General features: G+C 41.3%; 2 protein-coding genes across 3 annotated transcripts in view; both read right to left on the bottom strand.

Annotated features, from left to right (window-relative positions):
* The window catches only part of LOC138015626 (voltage-dependent calcium channel subunit alpha-2/delta-4-like), a 58364-nt gene that overhangs the window by 26579 nt on the left and 16785 nt on the right, over positions 1–15000 (bottom strand). For both annotated transcript variants that reach the window (XM_068862710.1, XM_068862711.1), the window contains exons 8-10: positions 14835–14885; positions 14052–14154; positions 11223–11336 (exon numbers count right to left, since the gene is read on the bottom strand). In XM_068862710.1, coding sequence (XP_068718811.1) covers positions 11223–11336; positions 14052–14154; positions 14835–14885 — 268 coding nt within the window. The remainder of the gene's footprint in view (positions 1–11222; positions 11337–14051; positions 14155–14834; positions 14886–15000) is intronic.
* The window catches only part of LOC138015627 (piggyBac transposable element-derived protein 4-like), a 1564-nt gene continuing 1469 nt past the window's right edge, over positions 14906–15000 (bottom strand). Inside the window, exon 1 of the mRNA XM_068862713.1 lies at positions 14906–15000. This exon is cut by the window's right edge and continues 1469 nt beyond it. The gene's annotated coding sequence lies outside the window, so the exon portion shown is untranslated.

Genomic DNA, 15000 nt, shown 5'->3' with positions numbered 1-15000 from the left:
TGACTTGTTAATGACGGCTTTATTTTGGTTGGAGATAATTGTTTTTACATTGCTCATGCAGCTATAACTAATTTTGAGAGTGTTCCGGTTGAAAATTCTGTGCAAAGGGTGTGATTTTGGGAAGTGCTTGCCGATTAGGGTGAGGAAACACTTTCCAACTTTTGTTTTGACGTTTTGGCTGTACGGAGGATTGAACCAGGTGATGTGTTTCTAGGCCTATTCTTGCGGTGTTTGGTTTCTGGAGTTGTTTTTCTGTAGGTTAGATTATATATGTAGCCGCTCTTGTTGAGTGCATCTTGGTAGGTTTCTTTCGCTTTATCAAATGATTCTTTGTCGGAAGAAATTCCTAAGAGGCGCTTGTTTATGGATTCCAGTATGTTCTTTAGGATGGATGGGGGGTGATAGGATTTCTTGTGAACGTAGAGTGCGATGTTTCCTTCTTTTGTGGAGGGATAATGCTTTCCAGATTGGAGGTCAAGGGTGACGTCTAAGAAATTTACTTTAGTGATGTTTGCTTCGACTGTGATCTTTAAGTCGTTTTCACGGAAAATTTGGCAGAAGCCCTTCTTGATTCTTTCGATCTGTTGAGGGTTTGAGTTAAAAGCTGCCAAACCATCGTCTTTATACTTATACTTGTCCACTGAGCTTAGTAAATATGTATGGGGTTTGAAAGACAAGAAAGTTGACTATCACATTAAATGGCGGATTGCTAGGCATGCGAGATCCTATTCAAATGTAACGAAGAACTGTAATTTATGTCTGTGGGAGAAATACTATATAATTTGTGGACAGGATTTGGCGACCTTTAACAACAGAAATGAGCTTGTAACAAGTTGCAGGCATGCAAGGAAATTCCTTCTCAATAGTGCAATTATTTAAGGCTTATTTTTAGCAGCTCACTGGAAACAGTTTGTATTGTTTAACCGTTGCTATGCACCCCAGCCTATAGTGAACTGCTACCGTTATTTTCAAAATCACTGTAAAACACCATGTATTCCTTCTTTTTGGCAGTTGCCTGATGATTGCTTCGTGAGAAGCATGAAACTCGGAGTAGCAAATAAATGTTTTTGACCTAGTTCAAGTCTACGTATCTATATATATATATATAACACCGGCTAAAAGCAAACTGGAACGCAAAATTACAAACTGGAATGTTTGATTCAGTACAGTTTTAACCAATAGGAATCAAATATCAAGTGGTAGCTTATCAGTACTGAATCAGTCGACTGTTTCATACCGTCTCCGCCAATCGTAATTCTTGTGATGACAAGTTGTCTGGATCAAATCAAACCACAACTGAATCAGTTTCGCCCGAGCCAATGAAAAGCAACCACGTTCGCGCCAATTTTTTTACACATTATTTATTCTTTAATTTCTTTACGAACATAAAGCAATCTTTGACTCACCGTCAATATCGAAACTGTTCGTGACCTTCAAGCAGACAATTTCCATACGGACTTGTTCCTTATCAGCCAAAACGCAGACAAGGCATGCTATTAATTTTTTTGAGAAATCCGCATTACTTCTTTCCTCGTAGAAAACAAATTCAGCGTTTTTCATAATTTTTACAAACGCGCACGGATAATTAAAGGAAAAACATAGCAATTACATGGCACTTGCGGGCAGATCTGGATTTGATCTCAATCAAACAAACACTTATTAAGCCCTTAATGCACGAGCTCTTGCGATGAATTGCACGCCCCTTAGAACCTTTGTAATGAGAAACATCGACTGCTTTTCTTGCCGTGTCTTAGCGCTCAAATAAATCTAATTAGAGATCATCTATCGGAAATTTAATCCATAGCTGTTGACAAGTCGAAGTCGAATTTTTTACATTCCGTAAATAATTATTTGCCTTGGAAGCCTTGCTTTAGCGGGGAACTAGAAAGGAAAAATAAAAGAACAAGGAGAAAAAAAGCTTCGAATCATTCTCTGGTAAATTCAATTATTGCGATTGCGAATTGAATTACATTGTAGGCACGTGCCCGTGACATTTGCGCTGGTGTTGGTGTCGTTTAAATTGGCGTGACGGATTGTTTTCCTTCGCTTATTCACTGATGTTGTCCGCCTTAGTTCCAAAAGCATATGAACAGTGATGCATATATATCTCTTTGTATATAGGTCCATATACCATAAAGTTGTCTCACTGATAACTGCGTCAAGTCTCCTGGACTTATTCAGTTGACTGATTTCATACGCGAAAAGCTTGATTGCCCAGAGAGCCTTCCAACTGATTCAGTCACACAACCTGACTTATTCAGTTGACCCGGAGAACAGCAAAAGTTACTGCGAGTGCGAGGAAAATCGTAGGGATGGTCTTCCGCTATTATCCGGCGCTATTCATGTCAATAACTGATTCAGTTGTAAATTAATGGTAACCGGCTGATTCAGTTGGATCTTCTAACTCGAGAGCAGAGAAATGAAAAGGTGTCCATTGTCGGCATGTCCGATTTGCTGAGAGCATTGTTCTATAAAACCTTATTAACAGAAATTTCTTTTTCACCTTGTCGCTCTCGTTTCCTACTAGAGTGAATCAGTTGACTGATTTCGTACAGTTAGTCACGGTAACTTAGACGCTTCCGATTTATACCCAGAGAGCCTTCCAACTGATTCAGTCACACGGCCGGACTTATTCAGTTGAGAGCAGCAAAAGTTACTGTGAGGCAAGTCGTAGAGATTTTCCTCTGCTGTTATCCGTCACTGAGTGATCATGTCAATGACTGATTCAGTCGAAAATGGAAACTGATTCAGTTAGGTCTTCTAACTGAAACTCGAGCTCAGAAAAATTAAAAAGATCTCCAGTTGTCGCTTCGCGGTCAGCTATGTTGCATTTAAGCGTTGTTGAATGAGACCTTGCCAACTGAGATTTTCTTTAATTAATACCTTGTCACGATCATTATTATTGAATCCGTACACAGTTCAGAAGCTTCACACATATGCATTGTAATTTATTTCCTACTGCTCGTACACTTTAAGTGATACTGACTGTTAGGGAAAGTTAAAAATTTGTTATATTCCATACATAAAATGGCTAAAACCTTTACCAATGGGTATATACGATTTAACAATTGATTTAATTAATGTCGGCGGGTCTAATTTGCAGGTCGCGGGTTGCAGGTTATTGTTTTACCAATACAGAAGTATCCTAAACATTCATAAAAGCTAACCTTAGGGCTAAAAACTTTTGTTTAGGCCTAATTAGGCCTGAGGTTAGCTTTTAAGAATGTTTAAGATACTCTCTGTATTGTTGAAACAATGACCTGCAACCCGCGGCCTGCGACCTGCAAATTAGACCCGCCGAATTAATATGAGCTATTTATCTTAAGCCCCTGAGAGCCTTTCAACTGATTCAGTCACATGGCCGGACTTATTCAGTTGAAAACAGCAAAAGTTACTGTGACGCACGTCGTAGGGATTACATTCTGCTGTTCAGTGTCCGGCACTGAGTATTCGAGTGAATGACTGATTCCGTCACAGATGGTAACCGATTCAGTCAGGGTTTTAACTCGTTCTGATCAGTAAAAAGATCTCCAGATGTCGGTTCGTCAGCTATGTTGCAAGCATTGTTGGATGAGACCTTGTCCGAACTGAGATTTTCTTGTTTTGTCTATCGCTCTAGTTTAAACAACTTTAACGAACTTCAATTATTGATGGTTTAATATTATTAATTCCCTGCGCAGTTCAAAAGCTCCGTACATATGCATTGTAATATAATTAGTTTTCTAGTGGGCTGAAACCTTGTCCAATGCGCCGGTATGTATGAGCTACAAGTATATTCTCCTTTAGAGCCCTCCAACTGGTTCAGTCACATGGTCGGCCTTATTCATCACCGGCAGAATTACTGTGAGGCAAATCGTATGGTTTATATTCTGCTGTTCAGTGTCCGTCACTAAGTAGTCATGTCAGTGACTGAATCAGTCGCAAATGGTAACTGATTCAGTCAGGGTTTCTTACGTTTCCTCGTTGTGATCTGAGAAATTAAACTGAGATCTCCAGTTGTGGGTTCGTCACCTTTGTTGCAACTTGTAACGTATATTACTGAATCCGTACGTTACATTAGTGACTACGCATGAATTCAGTGAATAGCATAATGAAAAACTCAGTTGGCAAGGTCTCATTCAACAACGCTTAAATGCAACATAGCTGACCGCGAAGCGATAACTGGAGATCTTTTTTAATTTTTCTGAGCTCGAGTTTCAGTTAGAAGACCTAACTGAATCAGTTTCCATTTTCGACTGAATCAGTCAGTGGCATGATCACTCAGTGACGGATAACAGCACAGGAAAATCCCTACGACTTGCCTCACAGTAACTTTTGCTGCTCTCAACTGAATAAGTCCGGCCGTGTGACTCAATCAGTTGGAAGGCTCTCCGGGTATAAATCGGAAGCGTCTAAGTTACCGTGACTAACTGTACGAAATCAGTCAACTGATTCACTCTAGTAGGAAACGAGAGCGACAAGGTGAAAAAGAAATTTCTGTTAATAAGGTTTTATAGAAAAATGCTCCCAGCAAATCGGACACGCCGACAATGGACACCTTTTCATTTCTCTGCTCTCGAGTTAGAAGATCCAACTGAATCAGCCGGTTACCATTAATTTACAACTGAATCAGTTATTGACATGAATAGCGCCGGATAATAGCGGAAGACCATCCCTACGATTTTCCTCGCACTCGCAGTAACTTTTGCTGTTCTCCGGGTCAACTGAATAAGTCAGGTTGTGTGACTGAATCAGTTGGAAGGCTCTCTGGGCAATCAAGCTTTTCGCGTATGAAATCAGTCAACTGAATAAGTCCAGGAGACTTGACGCAGTTATCAGTGAGACAACTTTATGGTATATGGACCTATATACAAAGAGATATATATGCATCACTGTTCATATGCTTTTGGAACTAAGGCGGACAACATCAGTGAATAAGCGAAGGAAAACAATCCGTCACGCCAATTTAAACGACACCAACACCAGCGCAAATGTCACGGGCACGTGCCTACAATGTAATTCAATTCGCAATCGCAATAATTGAATTTACCAGAGAATGATTCGAAGCTTTTTTTCTCCTTGTTCTTTTATTTTTCCTTTCTAGTTCCCCGCTAAAGCAAGGCTTCCAAGGCAAATAATTATTTACGGAATGTAAAAAATTCGACTTCGACTTGTCAACAGCTATGGATTAAATTTCCGATAGATGATCTCTAATTAGATAAGACACGGCAAGAAAAGGAGTCGATGTTTCTCATTACAAAGGTTCTAAGGGGCGTGCAATTCATCGCAAGAGCTCGTGCATTAAGGGCTTAATAAGCGTTTGTTTGATTGAGATCAAATTCAGATCTGCCCGCAAGTGCCAACATTCATCCACAACGGGCGAAATAAGTACATGTAATTGCTATGTTTTTCCTTTAATTATCCGTGCGCGTTTGTAATGAAAAACGCTGAATTTGTTTTCTACGAGGAAAGAAGTGATGCGGATTTCTCAAAAAAATTAATAGCATGCCTTGTCTGCGTTTTGGCTGATAAGGAACAAGTCCGTATGGAAATTGTCTGCTTGAAGGTCACGAACAGTTTCGATATTGACGGTGAGTCAAAGATTGCTTTATGTTCGTAAAGAAATTAAAGAATAAATAATGTGTAAAAAAATTGGCGCGAACGTGGTTGCTTTTCATTGGCTCGGGCGAAACTGATTCAGTTGTGGTTTGATTTGATCCAGACAACTTGTCATCACAAGAATTACGATTGGCGGAGACGGTATGAAACAGTCGACTGATTCAGTACTGATAAGCTACCACTTGATATTTGATTCCTATTGGTTAAAACTGTACTGAATCAAACATTCCAGTTTGTAATTTTGCGTTCCAGTTTGCTTTTAGATATAGTTAAATAAAATTTAACATAGTTAACGACTAGGAGCTAGTCTGGTCAGTAGTGTTTTGCAGGCGGTTGTTAGTGTCTTGGCCGTCTGGTAGCGTTGATCAGCGTTTTGGTGCATTCTGTAGCGTTTGTTATAGTTACATGGTTCACGACCGGGAGCTAGTCCGGTCAGTAGCGTTTTGCAGGCGTTTGTTAGCGTTGTTATGCGTTTTTGTAGCGTTTGCAGCACTCTTTAGGTTGGGGGAGCCCTGGGGCTGACATGGTTCAGCGGTATTCCTGCGTAGTGCATGCGTTGTCCAATGTGCTTGCAGCGTGTTTGTTGGCGTGGCGTTGTGAGTCGGTTTAGGAGTTTAGTGGTTCTCGGCGTTCCCTCCCTCTCCCCCCCTTTCTTTTTTTTTTTTTTTTTTTTTGTGCTCTTTTTTTTTGTGTGTTATTATTATTATTATTATTATTATTATTATTCCACTGAGCTATCTGGCTCAAGTGTGACGGGTGCCTTAGGGGGGCCTGGCGCGGGGGGCTCGTGGCTTGGTTGCGGGTTGGGCAGGCCAGTCGGGTGTTCTAGTGCCTTGGGGATGTGACTGCGGTTGCAGCCCCCAGGCTTCCTGGGCACCTACCCTCCACTGGCGACGTGGGCGTTAACCGGTGTTATATATATATAAGAAAATTATTTACATTTTCAAAATCTACATTTAAAGTTGCTTACTGTACAGTGTTTATCTACACAAGAATTCATATTATAGTAGCCTGATCATGGAAGCTATGTGGAAACATGAAATAAATAGATGAACTTGGCATCATGCAAAGTGCTAATCTACTGTACAAAAAGGTCCAAAACAAACATTGTGAGCAAATGTAGTACACAAATTGGGTAAACCAAAACACTACTTCATTCCATATTTTGTATTGTCCAACAACTTGTTTCAATGTTGGTAAATAAAAGACATTCATGTAAAGCATCATTAGCATTATAATCCAAAAACGATCCTTGAAACGCGACAAAGCATCTATTGTTTCAAAAAAATTGTCATGAGAACCGATTCTTGATCGGTAATGTTCAACAGAGATTCCCATATTACTTACTTCTGACGAAATCGTGGGCTACCAGACTCTTGTCAAATGTGTGTGGATGGTTCGTCCAATTCGATTCAACAACAACAGCAAGTAGCTTCAGAGCCTTTCAAATACTTTCAGAAACTTTCAGATATTCTCAGGTATTCTCAAGCAGGTTTGCTGAGCAGTTTCAAGCCTTTAAATGTTGGCTTGCGAGAGTCAATAAATTATGACTCGTAAGTTTTGATGTGTCGCTACCTGTACCAAAGGTCCAGACCGTGAATTGAAATGTTTCCCTGTGAGAGCACAACTCCTCGCTGTAATCCGAACTTACTAGAAGACAACCCGACTGTAGGAAAGCCGGCGTGTAAAATCCAAGCAGAAAAAGAAGAACGAATAACCAGATAAAAAACGATCTTCGACAACGCGCTGATACACCCACAAAATGGCCGCTTTTTGAAGCTTAGAAGTTTATGCAGCTTAGCCGAGCGTAGACTGGGGCCTATCTTCAACGATAGGAAACCACGTGACAACCACTCTGTTCACCGTGACAAATCCAGGAATAAATATCTTGGGCCATGGCATTGAGTGGATTACACTTAGTGTAAGCTACACAAAAATTGGGGGTAACCATGCATTTCTCAGCGATAATTAAGCTTTAATTTGACAAAGAATGCCATACATTGCTTTGTATTTTAAAGCTTTTTACAAATATTATTCATGATTTATCTTTGAAACATGCGTGGTTACCCCCAATTTTCTTTTTGGATTTCAATAACACTTGCTAAGATCTACATTTCCTGCATAATCACACACCGGGTCAAAAATATTGTTAATTAGTAGGCACCATCCTTAAGTATGTATGTATGTATGTATGTATGTATGTAGGATAAGACTACCCTCCATGGAATCTCGAAGAATTCAAGATGTTATTGACAATACATAACAGCATATCTAACAAAGTACCACGAGCAATTAGGAATCTTATTAATTTACACTCATTTAACTACAATCTCAAGCACCAAGAATAATGTTCTATCTTTACCTAAAGTTAACACTACAAAAATAATATGGACTCAAGTCATGGAGATATTTTACAGCCAAGAAATGGAATGAACTATCAAACGACATTAGAATAAAAGTAGGCACCCATGAAATAGTCAACAGAATTAGATTGTTACATTTCGGGGACTAGTAAATTTGTAACTTACATTAGTTTTAATAGTATTTTGACTGCGGTGATAATATTGTAATAATAGTTCCGTAAGGCACGGCGGAACTGGCACCACCAACAGGAGAGGAGGCGAAGGTGAAGCCAAAGCCATTGCCGCCTTAAAACAAGTTGCCCAGGGTAGATAGGGCTCTTAGCCTGAGAAGGCAGCCCATCTAGGGGAAGGTAAACCCTGATTTCAAACCCAGGTGATTTCAACGCTCGCGTTGGGACTGACTGGCAAGCATGGTGTGCCTGCCTCGGCCGCTTCAGCCTTGGCAAAATGAATGAGAAGGGGCATAGGTTGCTCGAACTCTGCTGTCAGCGCGGCCTCTGCATCACCAACAGCTACTTTAAGTGTAAGGAGCTGCACAAAGTGTCTTGGAGACATCCTCAGTCCCACCACTGGCACCAGCTAGACCTTGTCATCATTAGGAGAGAGCACCTCAGCAGTGTTCTCCACACAAGAAGCTATCACAGTGCTGACTGTGACACGGACCACTCGCTCATTGCAAGCAAGGTCAGGCTGAAGCCCAGAAAGATCCACCACGCCAAGACCAAGGGTCGCACCCGCATCAACACCTGTGTCACTTCCAACCTTGTTAAGGCTCAGAGCTTCGCTGACAGCCTCCAGAAGAAACTTGCTGTGCAACCAACAACCCGCAACCGGATGCCAAATGGTCTCACCTCCATGATGCTATCTACGACTCAGCCAAGGCTGCATTCAGCAAGAAAGAATGCTGACTGGTTCAAGGCTTTCTGGGAAGAAATGCAGCCAGTCACGGAGGCCAAGAGGAAAGCGATGCTGGCTCACAAGCAGAACCCTTCCCCAAGCACACGCAATGCCCTTCAAGCAGCTAGGAGCAAGACCCAGCAGACCGCCCGCCGCTGTGCCAATAAGTACTGGCAGAGCCTATGTGCCAAAATCCAGCTAGCAGCTGACTGTGGCCACGCCAAGGGGATGTAAGAGGGCATCAAAACTGCCACTGGCCCTACGAGCATCAAAACAGCCCCACTCAAATCAAAGGCTGGTGAGGTCATCACTGATCAGAGCATGCAGCTGCAGCGTTGGGTGGAGCATTAGCTGGAGCTCTACTTGACCCAGAACATCATCACAGACACTGCCCTCAATGCCCTGCCCGGGTTGTCATAGAGGAGCTATGAGGTATCCCACCGGAAGTTTTGAAGCATGGGAAGCAAACCATCCTGCAACCGCTTCATGAGCTCCTCTGCCTGTGCTGGGAGCAAGGTCACATCCCCCAAGACATGAAAGATGCCAACATAGTCACCCTGTACAAGAACAAGGGTGACCATAGTCATGGTAACAACTATCCTGGCATCTCTCTTCTGAGCATTGTTGGCAAAGTCTTTGCTTGGGTGACCTTGACCCGCCTGCAGAGCCTTGCTTCGCAAGTCTACCCCAAGTCACAGTGTGTGGCTTCAGAGCCAGGAGGTCTGCAGTGGACATGATCTTCTCTCTCTGTCAGCTGCAGGAGATGTGTCGAGAGGAGCAGTGCCATTGACCCGGGGGGGGGACTCCCATATGAAACAGACGGGGATGCTCGTCGGAAATTTTGAATTTAACCCCTAAAGGAGACCAATCTAGGCGTGGCTTAAGCAAATTTTGACCCCTAAAAGAGACCGTTTAAAAACACAAAAATACGACACGCAATGAGTTTTAATGATAAAAAGGCATAATCATCGAATGCTTTTATCTAAAAAGAAAATTTAAAAGGAAATTTGACTTCTGTTTCTCTTCGCGTAATTCTGTGTTACTTCGCAGAACCCTAAACGAGACCTTGGTGGCATAAAATATTGGCGTTTTGCCCGGAACACCCTAAGCGAGACCAAAATCCAAAATTTACACCCCTAAGCGAGACGACGAGCATCCCCGTCTGTTTCATATGGGAGTCCCCCCCCGGGGCCATTGATCCTCGCCTTTGTGGACCTCACCAAAGCTTTTGACTTAGTGAGTAGAAGAGAGCTCTTCAAGATCCTCCAAAAGATTGGCTGCCCTCCAAAGCTCCTGGCGACCATCACCTCCTTCCACGAGGACATGCAGAGAACGGTCTGCTTCGATGGGGCCACCTCCAATGCCTTCCCAGTCAGCAGTGGAGAGGGGCTGTGTCCTTGCTCCAACCCTGTTGGGGGTTTTTTTCTCTATGCTGCTCCCATATGCCTTTGTAGACTATAGAGAAGGTGTCTTCATCCGGACGACGTCAGACAGCAAACTCTTCAACATCGCCAGACTCTGCACCAAAACCAAAGTTTACATGGTGCTCATACGGGAGCTGCTGTTTGCAGACGACACTGCTTTAACATCCCACAGCAAGGAGGGCCTCCAATTATCTGGTAGACAAGCTGTCCCATGCCTGCAAGGAGTTCGGACTAACGATCCTGGCGCAAGGTGCTGAGTCCCCCCCAGTCATCACCATCAACAACACGGAGCTGCAGACCTGTTGTGGACACCTTCACCTACTTGGGATCCCCTGTGTCAAGCTCGACTTCACTCTATGCTGAGATCAGCTCCAGGATCGTCAAAGCAGCTGCCGTCATGGCCAAACTCAACAAGCGAGTGTGGGGCAATAACCTGTTGAGCAAAAGGACCAAGATGTGCGTCTACCAAGCTTGTGTCCTGCCGACTCTCCTTTATGGCAGGGAGTCGTGGACGACCTATGCCAGAGAAAAGCAGCAACTCAATGGATACCACCTCCTCTGCCTTCGGTGCCTGCTGCACATCAGGTGGCAGGACATGTACAGAGTCTCCAAAACCGAGGTCCTGGAGTGCACTGGCTCACTGAGCATGCCATCACTGCTCATTCAGCGACGCCTTCAATGGCTCAGCCATGCACATTGCATGGAGCCTGACCGCCTGCCAAGAGAAATCCTTTATGGAGAACTGGGAGAGGGCATCCGTCACATGCGATCTGTACTAATCAACAACAGTGCACAGGAGTCAAAGCAGGGATTTCAAAGGCGGAAGCAAACGCTAGAGTCCAGGCTACATGCAAGAGAGCAGCAATTTGAAACCAAAATTACTATGATTAGTGCACCTCTCGTGTTTGTGTCACATGCTTTACTAAATAACAGAACATACCTCAGTTCTCTTTTCCTTCATGAGATTTTTTTCATCTTTACTGGCTTTATCTTTGACTTGGCACACCATGTATGGAAAAACCACATTCTCATTTTCATTGTCGTCATTGGAATACTATCAGTGAAGAAATACAGGAATGTATTAATTTTCTGCAATGGATCCTATTTTTTAATAATTTTACAATTTAAGCTGTAAGATTTTGCAGTTCTTACACTTTGCTATGAGCAAAGTCATTGTTATAAATCAATAAATGATACAGGTCATCAGGTCTCTTCATGAGAACATTAAACCACATCACAGATTACATACACAAGCCTAAATTCCCTTTAAGTCCTTATGACGCTAATTTTTCTACTGTTTTTTACCTTACATTTAAATATCTATAGGGTCTTAACTGTAGCACTTCAAAACGACCGTTTTTCCCCATAGTGTATCCACTCGTTTTAGCAGGCCTTTGAACAGGTGGATAAGTTAAGAGGAAAAAATTTTTGAAGTAGTACACTCCTGGCACTATAGATATTTAAATGAAAGGTTAAAAAACGGCGAAAAAATAAGCATCATAGGGAATTTAAAGATTGACACTTGTCGACTTTACTCTGTTTAATGCCAGATGATTTTACTTGTCAATGATGCCACTTCAGAACTAAAAGGGTTTACAACATCAAAAGGCTGCTGCCTGACCGCCGCCCAGTCGCCTGGGGCACTTTATTTGCAAGCATTAGGGAGACCAAATTTCTGAACAAGTTGCCCAAACTGGCTCCTTACTTGATTCATCCTCACTTTCTTGTAAATTTGATCCCAGATGGAATTAATTAGTTCTGGGCTCTTGAAAAAATGACGGGGGCTACTAATTTTTAATGTTGGAAGCCTGATTAGGGCTCTCGGAAAATTTTCTTAGGCAGCAGCCTTGAACATCTGCAATTGTAGTTCCACTCAAAATCATAAACCCTTTCCCTCTCAGAGTGATAATAGTTGATTTAAGGCCATCCACAGACGAGGCAAATTGTTCTTGATAACCACTACGTTTTGCAGGAGACTGGGAAATCAAAGTAATTCAGACGACTGGGGAGAAAAAGTTTAACACCGTATCCCACAACCGCAGGAGGCCTTGAATGTTATTTCCGAATTCAACATGGCAGAGGCGAGGTTACATCTTGGCGGTTTCCACTTGAATGTTCATTCAGTAACAGGAAATGTGGGAGACACAGAATGATCTGTTGAGTTTTGGCGATGGAACAACTGCAAGAAATTTGGAAACAAAACCTAAGACCGCATGCGGTTGTGGGATACGGTGTTAAAATTTTTCTTCCCAGTCCTCCAAATTACGTCCCCAGATCACCTGGAGACGATTTTACTTGCCAAATGTCCCCCCCCCCCCCCCCCATTAGCCCATTGTCCCCTGGGAGTGAGACTTGATGGATTTTACTCTAACGCCAGACGATTTTACTCGTCAACTGGGGGCATCCTAAAGGAGGCCAGCAGCAATTACTCAATAATAACTGACTAATTGCCGCTGTAAGATCTTTTCAAAACTCTCTTATCATGTACCTAGCTAGAACCTTTTTTGTATCAGAATGTTGCTCTTGGATAGTACTACATGTAAATATTATTATTTGATGTGCTCTAACAGTCTGAGAGAAATATTTTCTCAAATCATTTGAACAGTGGCAAAGCATAATCCATGGCCAGTAATTGCCTCACACAAAGTGCTCAAGAAAGCTTTACATTGTCAAATCTAGGGTGCGTTCGATTGACCGAATTCGGAATAAGATTACATGGAATAATAAGTTAGTAAGAAATCCTTCGTTTTTACGGAGATTCACATTAAAATTGTCAAACATCCGCAAAAATGCTATTTTAATTGTATTTTTATTATCCTTCTGCCTTGAAACGCACGAAACATACCGTTTTATTCATCACTCCACGTATTCGTATTCCGGAATAGGGTCAATCGAACGTGCCCCTAATAATACAGTTGTAGCTCTTGTTTACCCCCCCCCCCCCCATCCCCCTCCAAAAAAATTTTGCCTAATCATTGTTTTAATTCAATTTATCTTGGGACATGAAGATGTCCCAAGAGAAACCGAAAACAATGCATGTTTTTCTTTTCTTTTGTTTTTTTTGGGGGAAGGGGGGGTTAAAAGGGGCGTTTTATGGGATTTGAGAAAGTAGAGAACACTGAAAACTATAATTTTTAATTTATACAGTAACTATTGTCAAATGTTATGTACACTACTTTGAGTAACTTAAATAAAGTTGCATTTGCATGTAAAACATTAATTTTGTACAATTATCATTACAGCTGTGTTTGCTGCATTTACTAGTAAAACACAGGAATTTGTGCGCAATTTGAATGAGTTTAATTTCAAGACCTGCTTGCAATTAAATTTGAATCAAATGTATGATGTTAACAGAGCATAACAGCAAATGTTTAATTAATTTCACTGTGACAGTCCCAAGTTTCCTCATTGTTAAAAACTTTTAAGGTATTAGGGTGTACATTATAGTCAAGGATTAAGGTTAATGATTTATTCAAATTGATAAAACTGAAAGATCTGTGAATTACTTGTAAATAAACTGTCAACAGAAAACTTAGGTGCAATGTTGGCAGTAAAATTTCATGATCTGTGATGTACAGTGTAGTATGTTACTGAGTGCAACTAGTCTGCTTAACTTCACGCAAAAATGGAAAAATTAATATTAATAATTATTATAAATCTTTGGTTAGCAATTCTTGACTTGACTTCTAAATGTACTAATGTATTCTTGTAGTGCAAGATTTAGCTTTAGGGCTTACTGGTGTTTAAATTTGTTTCAAGATTTACTCACCACTACAACAATATTAACAAAATCATTTTCCTGCAGTGTTTCAAGCAGAGACATAGCAGCAAGTTTAACAATGGCCAATTTTTGGCCAGCCATGCTACCACTCCTACGTCAAAAAGGCAGAAGAAATACGCATGAGCCCAAACATCATTACTGTAAATAGACTGACAGACATTATTATGTACATGTAGACCTTAAGTATATGTCTATACGTCAATATGAATTTTTACCACAATTGCTTGTAATCTCGCAATCTGATTGGCTAATTTGCCATTGTCAATGAGAGTCTAGACAAGGCTGTATGCATCATGCTCGTGCCATTTTCTCACGCAGTGTAATAGCCAATCAGGAACGCCCATTTTGGGAAATACACCAATCATATTGCGAGAAAGTTATAGACAACGCTTGCTCTGTCTTTGAGTCATGATTTTGGTCTCGCTCTGAAATAGAAACTTTCTTTGGCGTTGAATATTGCGGTAAAAAACAATACATTTTGACCACTGTGATGACGATAAGAGTAAAGACAACGCTGAACCACTTTCGATTTGTTAAATTTATGTCATGAAATGTATTTTTAAAGCGGTTGTGAATTAAATTCGTTTAAGGTTATTGTTAATTCTTTCGGTGATGGGACAATCAGCGAATCAAGAGACCAATAACACAGTTGAGCAGTATGGAATATATTTCAGAGGCTTTAATTCAGACTGTCCTTCCATTTCACATCTAACTATTAAACACAATGTCTGTGAGTATAATGGTTTTTTTACAAGTATTAAATGTACTTACAAGTCTAGAAGGAGTACAATGTCTTTAGGTGAGCTTGATCCTTGGATGTACCTTGGAAACAGAAAACCCAAGATCAGGTACATGTATAAATAAACACATGATTCAACCAACTTTAACCCTTTTCTTTCTGAGTTTTTCTGAAGGTTTTGTTTACGTTGTGACATTG

The sequence above is a fragment of the Montipora capricornis genome, chromosome 9 (genome assembly GCF_036669925.1).
Source record: "Montipora capricornis isolate CH-2021 chromosome 9, ASM3666992v2, whole genome shotgun sequence".
NCBI lineage: Eukaryota > Metazoa > Cnidaria > Anthozoa > Scleractinia > Acroporidae > Montipora > Montipora capricornis.
This window is presented reverse-complemented; position numbering and strand designations above follow the sequence as displayed.